The 13,192-nt window shown below is 38.6% G+C and overlaps 1 protein-coding gene and 1 pseudogene across 1 annotated transcript; both read right to left on the bottom strand.

Moving 5' to 3' along the window:
* Window positions 1–657: 657 nt before the first annotated feature.
* Window positions 658–1,980, bottom strand: LOC103931116 (putative disease resistance protein RGA1). Its single transcript, XM_009340525.2, has one exon. It carries the CDS (start codon window positions 1,978–1,980, stop codon window positions 658–660), a length of 1,323 nt encoding a protein of 440 aa, XP_009338800.2.
* Window positions 1,981–7,952: 5,972 nt separating this feature from the next.
* Window positions 7,953–9,900, bottom strand: LOC103931114 (annotated as a pseudogene).
* Between the last annotated feature and the right edge of the window lie 3,292 nt (window positions 9,901–13,192).

Genomic DNA, 13,192 nt, shown 5'->3' with positions numbered 1-13,192 from the left:
CTGTTGATTCAGATGTTTGAACACAGTTGAAGCTTGCTATGTTGTTTCTGCAGTTTGATTAGCAATTGTTAATTAGAGTTGCCTATTTTTTTACTAAGAGTTTAGGGCCAATTAACAAAACTATTGAGTGATATGTAAGTCTAGAAGCAAACCTTTTGGAGAAGTTGAAGTCATTTAGAGTAAACTAATAAAATCTGCCTATCCTGCCCAACATGTTTTTTTGACTATTGACAACTTATCAACCATATTTACTGATTGCAAGAACTGGTTGCATTTCAAACCCATAGTATCGCGCGCGGACAATTTTTGCTAGTAGTACCTAAACCCCGACGATCAAAAGAAAAATCGTATACAACCACTCTAACCAGTCAACATGGGGATCACATATTGAATCCAAAAGGTTGACATCCCATAAAATTGAAAAGAAGGAAATTAAAGAGAAATTAGAAAGAAAAAACATAATTGAAGTTGGTGGGTGAGAAAGCAAAAGTGTGGACAACGAAATCTTTCATCCCCACATGGTATGTCATCTGAAAAGAAAAATAAAATGCTGGTGATGATGAATGAAGAATAAGATTAAGAAACGAGATTGACATATATTTCATAGTTTATATTGAATTAGGTGAGTGTAAATTGAAACAAGTTAGAAAACGCACCTTAGTCTCTAATAGTAATGTGTGAGATGTGAGCAATGTTGCGCAAGTCTTCACCTGTTTCTTTCTTGCATTTTTCGCTTAACATGTGGCACCAATTAATTTTCAATGTATTTAAACAGGGAAGTCCACGAATCCCTTCTGGTAGTGATGCCAAATTATAGCATTGTGTAATTATAAGCTCATGCAGTGATGTGAGATTGCTTATTTCTTCTGGCAGAAATGCCAAATCCTCAATTCCCCAAAGTGTCAGACTTGTTAATTTGGATAGAGGAGGGGAAGAAGAGGCAGAAACATCAACACCAACATCATGTGTAATATCAGATGCTCCTCTAACAAACAAGGAATCAACAACCTTCCAGCTGCTCCTCACGAGTTCTATTCCATCCACATTTGGATACAGAGGCATGGAAGTTAGATTAGGACAACCCCTGATAATCAATTGAGAAAGAGAGAGAAAAGAAGGGAACGACATATTTTCCGTTGATGAAGAAGAAGAAGCACTGTTATGAGTGTGCGCCCTCCACTGTCCCTTCAGAACAGGGCAACCAAGTATGCGGAGCTCTTCCAGGGAGGGAAAGAATGACATCCTCATCATCTCATCACTCATACTATTACTGCTTTCATTCTCTGATAGTAATATGTACTCCAAGTTCCCCAAATTCCAAAGCTCAAGAGACTTAAGGGAAGGCAAAAGATCCAAGGGTGGAAGATGTTGGCATCTCTCACATAAATACAATCTGAGATTAACGATATTTATGAGAGAAGAAAACCAACTCGCAAACCTCACACCACCATAATGCTCCACGCGCAACTGCTTTAGATTTGAATGGGGTTGCAATACTTCCATTGACTTTATAATATCTTCCTCATCAACTGCCTTTACATCTTCTCCATATTTCCACCACAATTTCAACGAATGGAGATGCTGTTTTTCCTTGAGAGGTGTACCAACATTTGATTCTGACACCACATCCCTCAACTTATCAATTTCTAAATGTCCCCTTAATTCCTTAAGGCTCCCCAGCTCACCAAGACCAGCACCACCGCCCCTCCCCAAACAAATGCTTTCGCTCAAAACAAATCTATTCAATGTACGAACACCATTCAATTCACCAATTCCACGTGGCGTTCCAGTCAATCTAACGTACGCATCCAACATGAGATGCCTTAAGTTGATCATTTTTTTAATGTCTCTAGGCAATTTCACAAGACGAACACACCTTGTGAGATCCAGTGTTTTCAAATTCGAAAGTTCAACTATCCAATCTAGAAGTCTCCTGATCTTGCAATTCCAACTAAGATCAAGATATCTCAAATGTTTCATTTTCCTAAGACAATTAGGTAATGTTGTAATTCCTAGTTCATTGAGACTCAACATTCGTAATGACTTAAAATTTGAAAACAATTATAGTATGAAATACATTACATGAGGAACTTTGGCGATCAAGCCAACCTTGTATCATAATATCCATTTACGTTGATGATATAATGCTAATAGACTAAAGGAAGTCATAAATTGGGGTCCATTTGGAATGAGGAAATTTCAAACCTCAATCTATTATTATTATTATTATTTTGAACAAATGATATTATTTACATTAAGGGGATGTGGGAGTAAACTAAGCCTCATAATACTCTATCAATTATGTGGTTCAAATTCGTCTTTGGGGAGAATCGAACCTAAGAATTATCACTTACAAATCTAGAAAAATATCATTAGATAGTAGCACTAAATGGTTCCTCAATCCAATATTTTTATGATTTCATATAATATGACATGCTTATTTATATAGAATAGGAACTAGAACCATTATGATTCTTGAGTTTCATGAGTTTACTGAAAAATATCCGCATAAACAAAAAAAAAACAAGAAGCACGTCAAAGAAACAAATTGATTTGTTTTACACACCATCTAAAATATTATGGTGGTGACAAAAAATTCACAACTGAAAACTTAGTAAACAAAGCGAAAATGAAATAAACTCTTGTATGACAGTTTACACAACTTCAATTTGATCACTGTACCTTTGTTCCCGGCTAAAACTATTGGTATCTAAATGTTGGAACTTGTGAGGAACCATTGTCCCACATCGCCCATCAATATTCACCAATCCCTCTTTTTAACTGAGTTCATTCACCTTGCCTGAAAGAAATTGGGCTGAATCCATGGACCTTGGGTCTTGGACTTTGGGATGAATTTGAGTATGTATTAAATGTCAAAGATGGGTTGTATCCTGCACCATAGAGAAACACATATCAATTCGCGCAATGTAGACGTCCGTTCCTGAACTACTACGTTAGTGATTATATTTACAACTTCTTTTAAAAAAAAAAAAAATCATTTACAACTTTATTAGTTATTCATATGTGGTTAGTGGAATTATATTTTAACATAAACTGTGCAATTATTATACATTATATATTGTTATTTGAGTTGTTCTAACACCAAACTCCCTCCCGAGACGTTGTTTTCATCCTCTGCCAGTGTGCCTACAAACTTTTCGCTGGTCCATACTACGCAGAAAAAAACCATTATTAGACGTTAGTTGCATTGACAAGTTTTAAGTTATAGCAGCCATACAGTTTGAACAACAGGATGAAGCATGGGCAGTAACATACTAAAGAGATAATTAGAGTCGCGTAGGACCTAAAATTCGATTATTGAATGAAAAACGGTGCCAGTGCGCCTACAAACTTTTTGCTGGTCCATACTAAGAGCATTTTCATTTTCTACGGCAATCCAAAATGGCAGGTTAAAGTGAATAAAGATTCAAACTTTTTGGGATCCAGTTATGCTCCCAAATAAGCCTACAAACCCAACTATCTAGTATCTAACGATGAAGAGCACAATCGCTAAACACATGAAATCAGATGACTTTCTTGAGCCAAATAAGTTCACAAGCAGTCGAAGCCATAGCACGGTATTCTGCTTCTGCACTAGAGCGTGCAACCACGCTTTGTTTCTTGCTCCTTTAGGTGACTAGGTTATCTCCTACGAAGGTGCAGAAACCAGTGATAGACTTGCGATCGAGAGTGTTCCCCGCCCAATCTGCATCTGTATATCCTGAGATATGAGTGTGATTATTGTTGCGCATGAGAATCCCTCAACCAATGGAGCCCTTCAGATATCGAAGCGCACGATGAACAATATTCATGTGATCCATGCCTGGAGCATGCATAAACTGGCTAACAAGACTCATGTCATATGCTATATCAGGGCGAGTGATAGTTAGATAAATGAGTTTGCCGACCAATCTCTGATAGTACTCTATATTGGGAATGAGATCACCATGAGATTGCAGCTTTAAGTTACTATTCAAAGGTGTGCGAGCATGTTTAAATCTGTCATGTTGGCCTCATGAAGAAGATCAATAACATACTTGCGCTGATTTAGAAAACAACCCTTGTGAGAGTGTGCCATCTCGATCCTTAGAAAATATTTAAGAATGCCGAGATCTTTGATAGCAAACTTGTGATTGAGATATTGTTTAAGAGCACTAATCTCTGACATAGTATCACCTGTCAAAATGAGATCATCAACGCAAATAAGCACCACAAGTTTACCCGATGTGCTTGAACGCACAAATAAGGAAGAATCAGCATTGCTCTGACATAAACCAACTTTTTCTAGAACATGACTGAGCTTGGCATACCATGCACGTGGACTTTGCTTAAGACCATAAATGGATTTATGAAGTTTACACACTATTTCTGGATTCTTTGATTAAGGATGACCTGGAGGCAGTTTCATGAAAACTTCTTCTTCAAGTTCGCCATGCAGATAAGCATTTTTAACATCCATTTGAAAGAGAGGCCATGCATTGTTAATAGCAACAGATAACAGCACCCTCACATTGTTCATCTTTGCCACGGAAGCAAATGTCTCCTTGTAATCCACTCCATAGGTTTGTGTAAATCCTCGAGCACCCAAATGAGCCTTGTTCCTTTCAATCATGCCATCTGAATGGAACTTGGTCTTGTATACCCAACGACTTCCCACAGCCTTCTTCCCTTTGGGACGTTTCACTATAGTCCAAGTGTTGTTTTCATGAAGAGCTTGAAGCTCTTCCGCCATAGCAACTCTTCACTCACGATGTAGATTAGCTTCTTGAAAGCTTTGTGGTTCATTAGTTTCAGTAATTGCATTGAGGAATGTAGCAAAGGAGGATGAAACTTTGCTATAATTAATAGCAGAAGTCAAGGGGTACTTGTCATTGTAAGTTACATAATCATGTAACTTGGATGGAAGTTTCCTCTCACAGGGAGGATTTCGACGAACTGTGGGAGATTGAGTTGCTTGCAATTGAGCCGTTTCTTGTTTGGAAGGACTACTTGAGGGTTATGATGGGATAGGTTCTTCAGGGACCACATGCGGAGAATTATGCAGGTTGCTAAAAGCATCCTCATTCAATACCTGGTCCCTTGAAATATCTGTTGTATCCTTTTCACTGGGATATGGTATTGGGAACAAATCAAGCAAATTCTCCCCCTCTCTAGAATAGGCCAGAGGTTGAGTGAAGTAAGACATGGTTTCTTCAAATTTCGCATCTCTTGAAACAACTATTTTCCGAGTTGTTGGATTTTAACATTTGTAACCCTTTTGAGTGGATGAATAGCCTAGGAAAACACATTTGGCAGCCCTTGGGATCTAGTTTGTCACTATTTGGTGCTTAAATGTGAACAAAGCATGTACATCCAAATACTCGCAAATGGGACAAATTGATCTGTCTATCTTTCAATACCTCATAAGGTGATTTAAAATTCAATATCTTGCTAGGTAATCTATTAATGAGATATGCAGCAGTAAGAACACCTTGTGACTAGAACTTTTTAGGCACATTCAAGTGAAACATAAGAGCTCTAGTTTTTTCAAGTAGATCTCTATTCTTCCTTTCTGCTACCCCATTTTGTTGAGGTGTTCTAACACAACTAGTTTGATGTAATATACCATGTGTGCTTAGTTAGTGAGACATGTTATGGGACATATATTCAGAGCCATTATCTTATCGTAAGACATGAATGTTTGAAGAAAATTGTGTGTTTACAAGTCTATGAAAATCTTGAAAAACTTTCAGCACTTCACTTTTAAATTTTAAAAGATACAATCAAGTGATCCTTGTGAAATCATCCATAAAAGTTACAAAATATTTGTATCCGTCAAAGGACTCTAGGACTGGTCCCCAAACATCAGAATGCACGATTTCAAAAGGATTACTAGCCCTAGACAAGGAGGAAGTGAAAGGTAATCTAGTGAACTTAGAGAAGTGACAAACATCATAGGGACTTGTAACTTTGCACAGGTTTGGAAACAAAAAGGATAGAACTTTATCAAAAGGTTGCGCAAGTCGTTGGTGCCAAAGTTGTTGTTCTTGAACCAGACTTGAAGTGACTTGGCAAACCTTGGGAGTTTGGACATGCTTGGAAAAGTAGTAGAGACCATTTAAGAAAAAACCTTCACCAATCGTCTTCTTGGTGGTGATATCCTGAAAACCCACAGTTTTTGGGGAGAAAATATCAAGACAGTTTAGTGAGTTTGTGATTTTTCCAACAGATAAGAGTTGAAAAGCGAAAGAGGGAACTTAAAAAGCCTCAGACTCAACATCAGTAGAAATCAAATGTGTTTTCCCTCTCCCTACCACCATAGCACCCTTGCCATTGGCAACTGACACTTAAGATGGACATGAGAGTTTTTCAAAATTATGCAGATTTGTAGACTTGTTAGTCATATGATCAGTAGCTCCTGAATCTATGATCCAATAATCATGCACATTACCTACTTTGATAGCAGTTGAGAAGGATTGTAAGATACCTGGAATATCTTATTGTGTCACACCTTCATTTTCAGCCAAAAAACCAGCAAATTGTTCGAGTAGAGCAGCTTTTTTGTTGTCACCTTGATTAGTTGATCCTTCATTATCTCCATGACCTTGTTTCTTGTAGAGGAAGGCAGAAAATTCATTGATCAGGTTGGCTGGATTGGAGGTGAACTTCTATGCTCCCTCGGATTGAGTGGTGACGGTATGATTTACCTTGTAGGATGAGTTGTGTGAACTCTTAAGGAAACCCTTGTTGTTGTCCCTCAAAGACTTGGGCCTTAGCTCCGGGTGAAAATCCAGCAATGATCTCGTGTATGTCCACCAGTATCATAGTAGCTACATTTCACAATAGGTTTCTTTCCTTTGTAGCCCCTCTCTTCACTAGTTCTGTGGTTAGAAAGATATACCTTAGCTTCTGGTATATTTGCCTTTAATTCCACAATCATGATTTTTCTGCGAGTTTCTTCCTTTTGAATCGTGGCACACACACTTGAGAATGAGGGAAGATCAGGATTCATGAGGACATGACTCCTGAGATCTTCGTATTCAGGACTTAAACTTGCAAGAAGTTGAAATTTTGTCTTCCTCAGCTTTCTTGATCAACACAGCAGCGTCAATGGTGTGTGGCCGATAGGCATTCAACTCGTTCCACATGGTGGTTAACTTCCCAAGATGCTGCACAAATGAGTTTCCTTCCTGTTGAAGACCAACAATATCCTTTTTTAACTGGAACACTCAAGCTGCATTATTCTGATTCCCATACATTTCTTTGAAATTTTTCCAAAGGATGCAGGAGGATTCAGCATAGCTGAAAATTTCTATAATCTTTCGATCCATAGAATTTAGTAGCCATGAAATGACTAACTGGTCCTTATACAACCAGTCATTGTAATCTGATGAGGACACATCAAGCACTGGAATAACACTATTAACATAACCAAGTTTCGATCGTCCTCCCAAGGCAAGAGTGACTGCTCTCTCCCAAGGAAGATAATTGAACTCATTTAGTAAGACATAACTGAGACATTGATTTGGGTTGACATTGACATCTAAATGAAATGAAGATGGCACAGCATGCGAGCTAACTTCTTCGCCATGCACTGAACTCTCTTCAGCCATGATAGAGAATCAGAAAAAACTCATAGATCTCTCAAGAAACTACTCAGAAGCAGGTCAATTAGGATCACTGCTCTGATACCATATTGAGGTTTGAAGGTGTATTTTCTATTATGAAGAAACAAAGTACAAAGATAGCTCATATATATGAGCATGGGAAGAAGATAAAAACAAGGAACAAGAAACAATCTTCCTTCCTTGATTTACGCCTAATCGCCTAACAACTAAAGCAAGATCAGCAATCCCTTGAATTAGTGAGAATGACAGCCATACTTCAAGTTGTTAGATAGCACCCCATGCACACACCCATGCTACCTACCGGCTAGGGTAAATGACAGCACCCCATGCATACACCCATGCTCCCTACCGACTAGGGTAACTAACAGAAGGTAGATCTTCTTCCTGATCTTCTTCCAATACTAAATCATCAAATGACAAGTTAACTACAGAGAATAAAAGCAATAAAGAAATCACAAAACTAATCGCAGGCTGAACAAGGAACATGCCAGAATTCTTCTACATATATTTTGTGTATATCAAAAGTACCAGATAACTTGGCAAGGCTATTTTTCCTAAAATCATTTCAAGTGGTCGTTGTTCATCCCATGTGTCCTCAAACTCTTGTCCTGTGCTTTCAGTCCATGCCCTGTAGTGCACTATGTCACATATGCCAATCACTCAATGATTGAAAAAAATCAGAGTAAAACTTCACTGTAAGACCTTTCTACATGTATCTTAGGCATCCCTTTTATAAAATTCAATGCAGGCACAAATAATTCTCCTATACACATACACAACTCTGTGAACATGGATGTTGTGTGTGTCTGTTTGCAAGACCTTTCTACATGTATCTTAGGCATCCCTTTTATAGATTTCTTTTTGTTTCTAATAAACACGTGTTTAGCAAGCAAACGTAGCTCTCTTGCAATAGCTTTGTCTTGAGGTTCAAATTTGCATGCGTTTAGAAAGTCTTCCCGTGCAGCATCTGTCTGCCCAAGCTCTGCTCTGGCTTTTCCTCACCTAAACAGTGCTTTGACGTTGTTTTCATCCTCTGCCAGTACCTGCAAGCATTCGTTTATCCAATTATAGTTAACAATCACATTGACAACTCAAGAGTATTCAAGAAAAGGTAAATATCTGCCAACTCCAAGCGAAGCAGAAAAATCAAATAATAGACATTAGTTGCATTGACAATTTATGAGTATTCATGAAAAAGATAAATATCACCCGTCTCCATACGACACAGAAAAATCAATTAATAGACGTTAGTTTCATTGACAAGTTTAAGTTATAACAGCCATATAGTTTGAACAACAGGATGAAGCATGGATAGTAACATAATAAAGAGAACATAAGAGTCGGGTAGGACCTAAAATTCGATTATTGAATGAAGAATGGTGCCAGTGAGCCTACAAACTTTTCGCTGGTCCCTACTAAGAGAATTTTCATTTTCTACGGCAATCCAAAATAACAGGTTAAAGTGAATGAAGATTCAAACTTGTTGGGATGCAGTTATACTGCCAAATAAGCCTACAAACCCAACTTTCTAGTATCTAATGATGAATAGCACAATCGCTGAACACATAAAATTAGATGACTTTCTTGTGATAGTACTTACAATACTGCATTGGTCCAATGGCTTCTTCATAACGCTTAAGCTTTATAAAAGACACTGCCATGATAAGGTGGCATGGATTTTTAACAGCCAAAGCCATGTCCCTATACTTCCCAAACAGCTGGAACATGAAGTCGTCACCCATATATACTATAGCCTGAGAAAACCCACTAGAATCTTGTCAGAAAGGAAATACAAAAAAGAGCCTGACAACTCAAAAGATCATCAGCCATAAATAAAATATGTAAGCATTACAAGCGCATAACCATTTCATACCGTTGCATTGCCTCCTCTAGTTTTTCCTCTTTAAATAAGGCATTCCCATCCATCTTTCTTCTATCTGCTGTTCCAATCCTTTCCTCCACAGTCATGTCACTACAAGATTTCCCCTATGAAAGGCAGAACCCACAAAAATACATGTTACTATATTACCGAAGCAAATCCCTGGAAAAAAGATTATGAGACTTCAATTAGTAACTACTTGGGAAAACATTTGAAAGCAAGTGAGCAACATACTTCTTCGGTTTCATCAAATCCAATAAACTCAACTTCATATGATATATCTACCAATGGTGGAACATTCGGAAAAGAAAAGCTCCCTTCTTTCCCATACCCCTACTCCCAGCCTACATGTAATAGGGCACACTCTCCAGACTTCATGCTGGACACCTCAACAGCCAAGCCAGTCATTTCTTTTTTCTCTGTTGCAGTAATAAAAATACACTACAAACTTGTTAACAAATTCATGGCTGCAATCATTAGAAAATCTAATCAAACTTTCTTGTCTATGTTGGGAAACTATAAATGTCAACAACTTCTGTTGTTTCCCCATTTGAATGGCTTCACACTGCCCAGCCATTTTCATGTAAGGCATATTTGTAGCAGATGAGACTGATAATCTTCCAATTTCATGTGTTGTCTCCAAAACCTGCACATGAATTGCTCTCTTTACTTAGCACAATGTTCAACTTGATGTAAGAAAAACTTAATTTTCTTTGTCTTCTTCTTGGATGGTGCTGCCATGGGGCAGCTGTTAGGGTGGTGCGGCACGTTGGCTGGTAGTTTGGGATTTCATGTCTAGGCTGCTTGCCAAAAATGAGGAAACTACTTGAGTTTGATTTCTCAGCTGTCGTAGATAAAGCAATCAAAGATGAAGCTCCGAAGATTGGAGCTGCTGAAGATGAAGTGTCGGATGAGCGAACTGTTGAGTGCGAAGTGGTTACTGCCCTTTGATCATTTGTTGCTTAGCTGGTCTTTAAGTATTCGATCTTTTGAATTATGTGGCATTCTTGCACTGGAGAGCTTACCCGGATGGATGTTGGGGAATTGGTTTATCCTCTTGCGTTAAAGAGCTTACTCAGATGGGTGTCGGGGAATTAGTTTACCCTTTAGCACCGGAGAGTAATTAGTCTAACTTCTCGCATTGGAGAGTAGACGCATATGGGTGTCGATGAGCAATTGGTTTACCCTCTTGCACTAGAGAGCAATTAGTTTAACCTCTCGCACGGGAGAACATACCTATATAGGTGTCTGGAAATTGGTTTAGTTTAACCTCTCGCATTAGAGAGCAGACCCGTATGGGTGTCGGGGAATTGGTTTACCTTCTCGCACTGGAGATTAATTAGTTTAACCTTTCGTAATGGAGAGCAAACCCATATGGGTGTTTGGCAATTGGTTTACCCTCTTGCATTGGAGAGCATTTAGTTATCCTATCGTACTAGAGAGCAGACTAAGATAGAGGTTTGAGCAATTGTTGTAGACAGCGGTTAAGCCAAGCTTATGAATAACTTCTTGAATCTTCATTGAGAATACAGAAATAGATCAACTGTGCTGGAAGGTAAAAATTGCATAATAATGACACGCCCCGATCCCAATGTCCGGGGGACAGCAAGCCATTTAATGAATGTATATGCTAAGAACATTTGAAACATGAATATAAATTTCGCAAGTAACTACGCAATATAATATTCATATACAACCTTACCAAAATAATATGATAATATGATAGTGACAATGCATAACATGTTCAGAGCATACATCTAATTCAGAATACAAGCGGAAAGTGTAACAAAAAGTGCTGTTACAAGTGATGTCAAAAGCAGAGAGGATGACACGATATCACTGGTAGGGGAATGCCTCGTAGCTTGGATCGTATGCCTCGTTCTTATGTCCTAAGGGGGCGCAAAACAAACATAAGTAAACCAAGTTGATATATATATATATATATATATATAATACTAAAATAGTTATTCATCATCGTACTAACCCCCAAAGTTTTATGGAAACTCAATAGTATAATATGTAATAGGTTTTTCCGAAAATCCTATCATGCTATAAAACCTTCATAAAACATATATCATTTATAGTGTGCTAAATAGTGGTATCAGGATTGCCCGAAGGCATAGAGTTCTCTTCATTCGACCGAAGGCATATAGAACACTTTATTCGCCCGAAGACCTTCATTTGCCTGTAGGCTCCTACAACACCCACCCGAAGGCATATATAAGTATCATTGCTCGTAGGCTCCTACAGCACCCACCTGAAGGCATATATGTGATCACTAGATAAGCACAAAAAGCATTGAATATAATCTTTCCAACATAAGTACATATAGGTTCTAAAAGACGCTAGGCACTAATCGGGTGGCAGGCCGAGGCCTAGCCCCTAGGCGGCTAGGCGAGCGTCTAGGCGGATTTAAGTAAATCTATTATATTTCGTGTAAATAAGTGTATGTTTATACTTAAAATATATATAATTTCATCATGAACTACAAAATAGAATGACATGTATATTATGAAGTACTGGACATAATGAAAACGTGGGGAACAAGCATATAATGTGGGTTTAGTAAAGTATTCAACTAGTCTTTACAATTTATTAAAAAAATAAAATGCAAAATGAAAGCTATCTATTTTCTATCTAAGTGAGTCGCAACCTAGTCGGTGCATAGGCGTGTCTGGTAGGGTTAGGCGGTGCTTAGGCGGTCTAGGCAGACGCCCCAGCTGGTATAGGCGCTCTTTCTTAATTTTCAAACGCCTAGGCATTAATCGGGACGGAGCTCAGTAGCTCAAACATCATATCTCAAAACATCTTCATAGTATATAGTCATCCATTATATATACTACAAAGCACGTAAAAATCGATAAAGTATGGTATTCCAAAATAATCTCAGTAAAGCATGATATCTCATAATAAGTAAAATCTAATTTACTCATAAAACGTGACCATTAAATCATGATTTTCATGTATGCATTTCTAATAGTAAAATATGCATTTAAGATGGGGTCCATTCACAGATACTCTGTCATTGAAGAGTCGTGCGAAATAGGAAGGACGAAATTGTCATTATAATGGACCTCGGGTACCCCCATGTGCAACCTCACGCGTCGCCGTAAGGTGGCTGCTCCGGCGGCCACGTGTTGTTGCCGTGGGTTGTCGAAAAGTTGGCCAAAAAATTAGTCGTGGTCGCTGTCGTCTACGACGGCACTCGTGCTTCACACGTTGGTACCAGCAACCTTTTCGCGTGTGACCACGAGCAGGTCCACACACGGCTTGGGTTAAGGTTTTGACTGGGTTTGGGCATGGGCTTTTGGGCCTGTAACCCGGCCAAAAGGGTTGGATTTGGGCTGGCTCAGTGGGCCGAAGGCCCTAGGCTTTAGGTTAAAAGGGTTTAGGCCTAGTAGCCCAACCCAAGGCTTGGGTTTAGGCTTTGCCCAATTTCCTTCGCATGTCATTAGAGTCCAACGGAAGGGAAGGCCAAGTTTTTGGCTAGAAAATTTCCCCGACTCCGATTAAAGGTCAAACCTCAACCAAAATTTACCATTGAAAAGCAAAAATGAAGTTAGAAGAGTGAGGATTTGAGTCGTACTAAGATGAGGTTGTGTCGAGGTAGGGATTGGCCGAAAAATGGCCTGCAACCTACGGTATTTCGTCAAAATTTTGAAAAATGCTTCCCCGAGCTGTTTTTGTGCTTAAACCTTCACCAAAA

This window comes from the organism of the source record quoted next, unplaced genomic scaffold (assembly GCF_019419815.1).
Source record: "Pyrus x bretschneideri cultivar Hongxiangsu unplaced genomic scaffold, Pyrus_bretschneideri_v1 Contig4, whole genome shotgun sequence".
NCBI classification, from domain to species: Eukaryota; Viridiplantae; Streptophyta; class Magnoliopsida; order Rosales; family Rosaceae; genus Pyrus; species Pyrus x bretschneideri.
The sequence above is the reverse complement of the archived record's forward strand: the minus strand, read 5'-3'. Positions and strand labels throughout refer to the sequence as shown.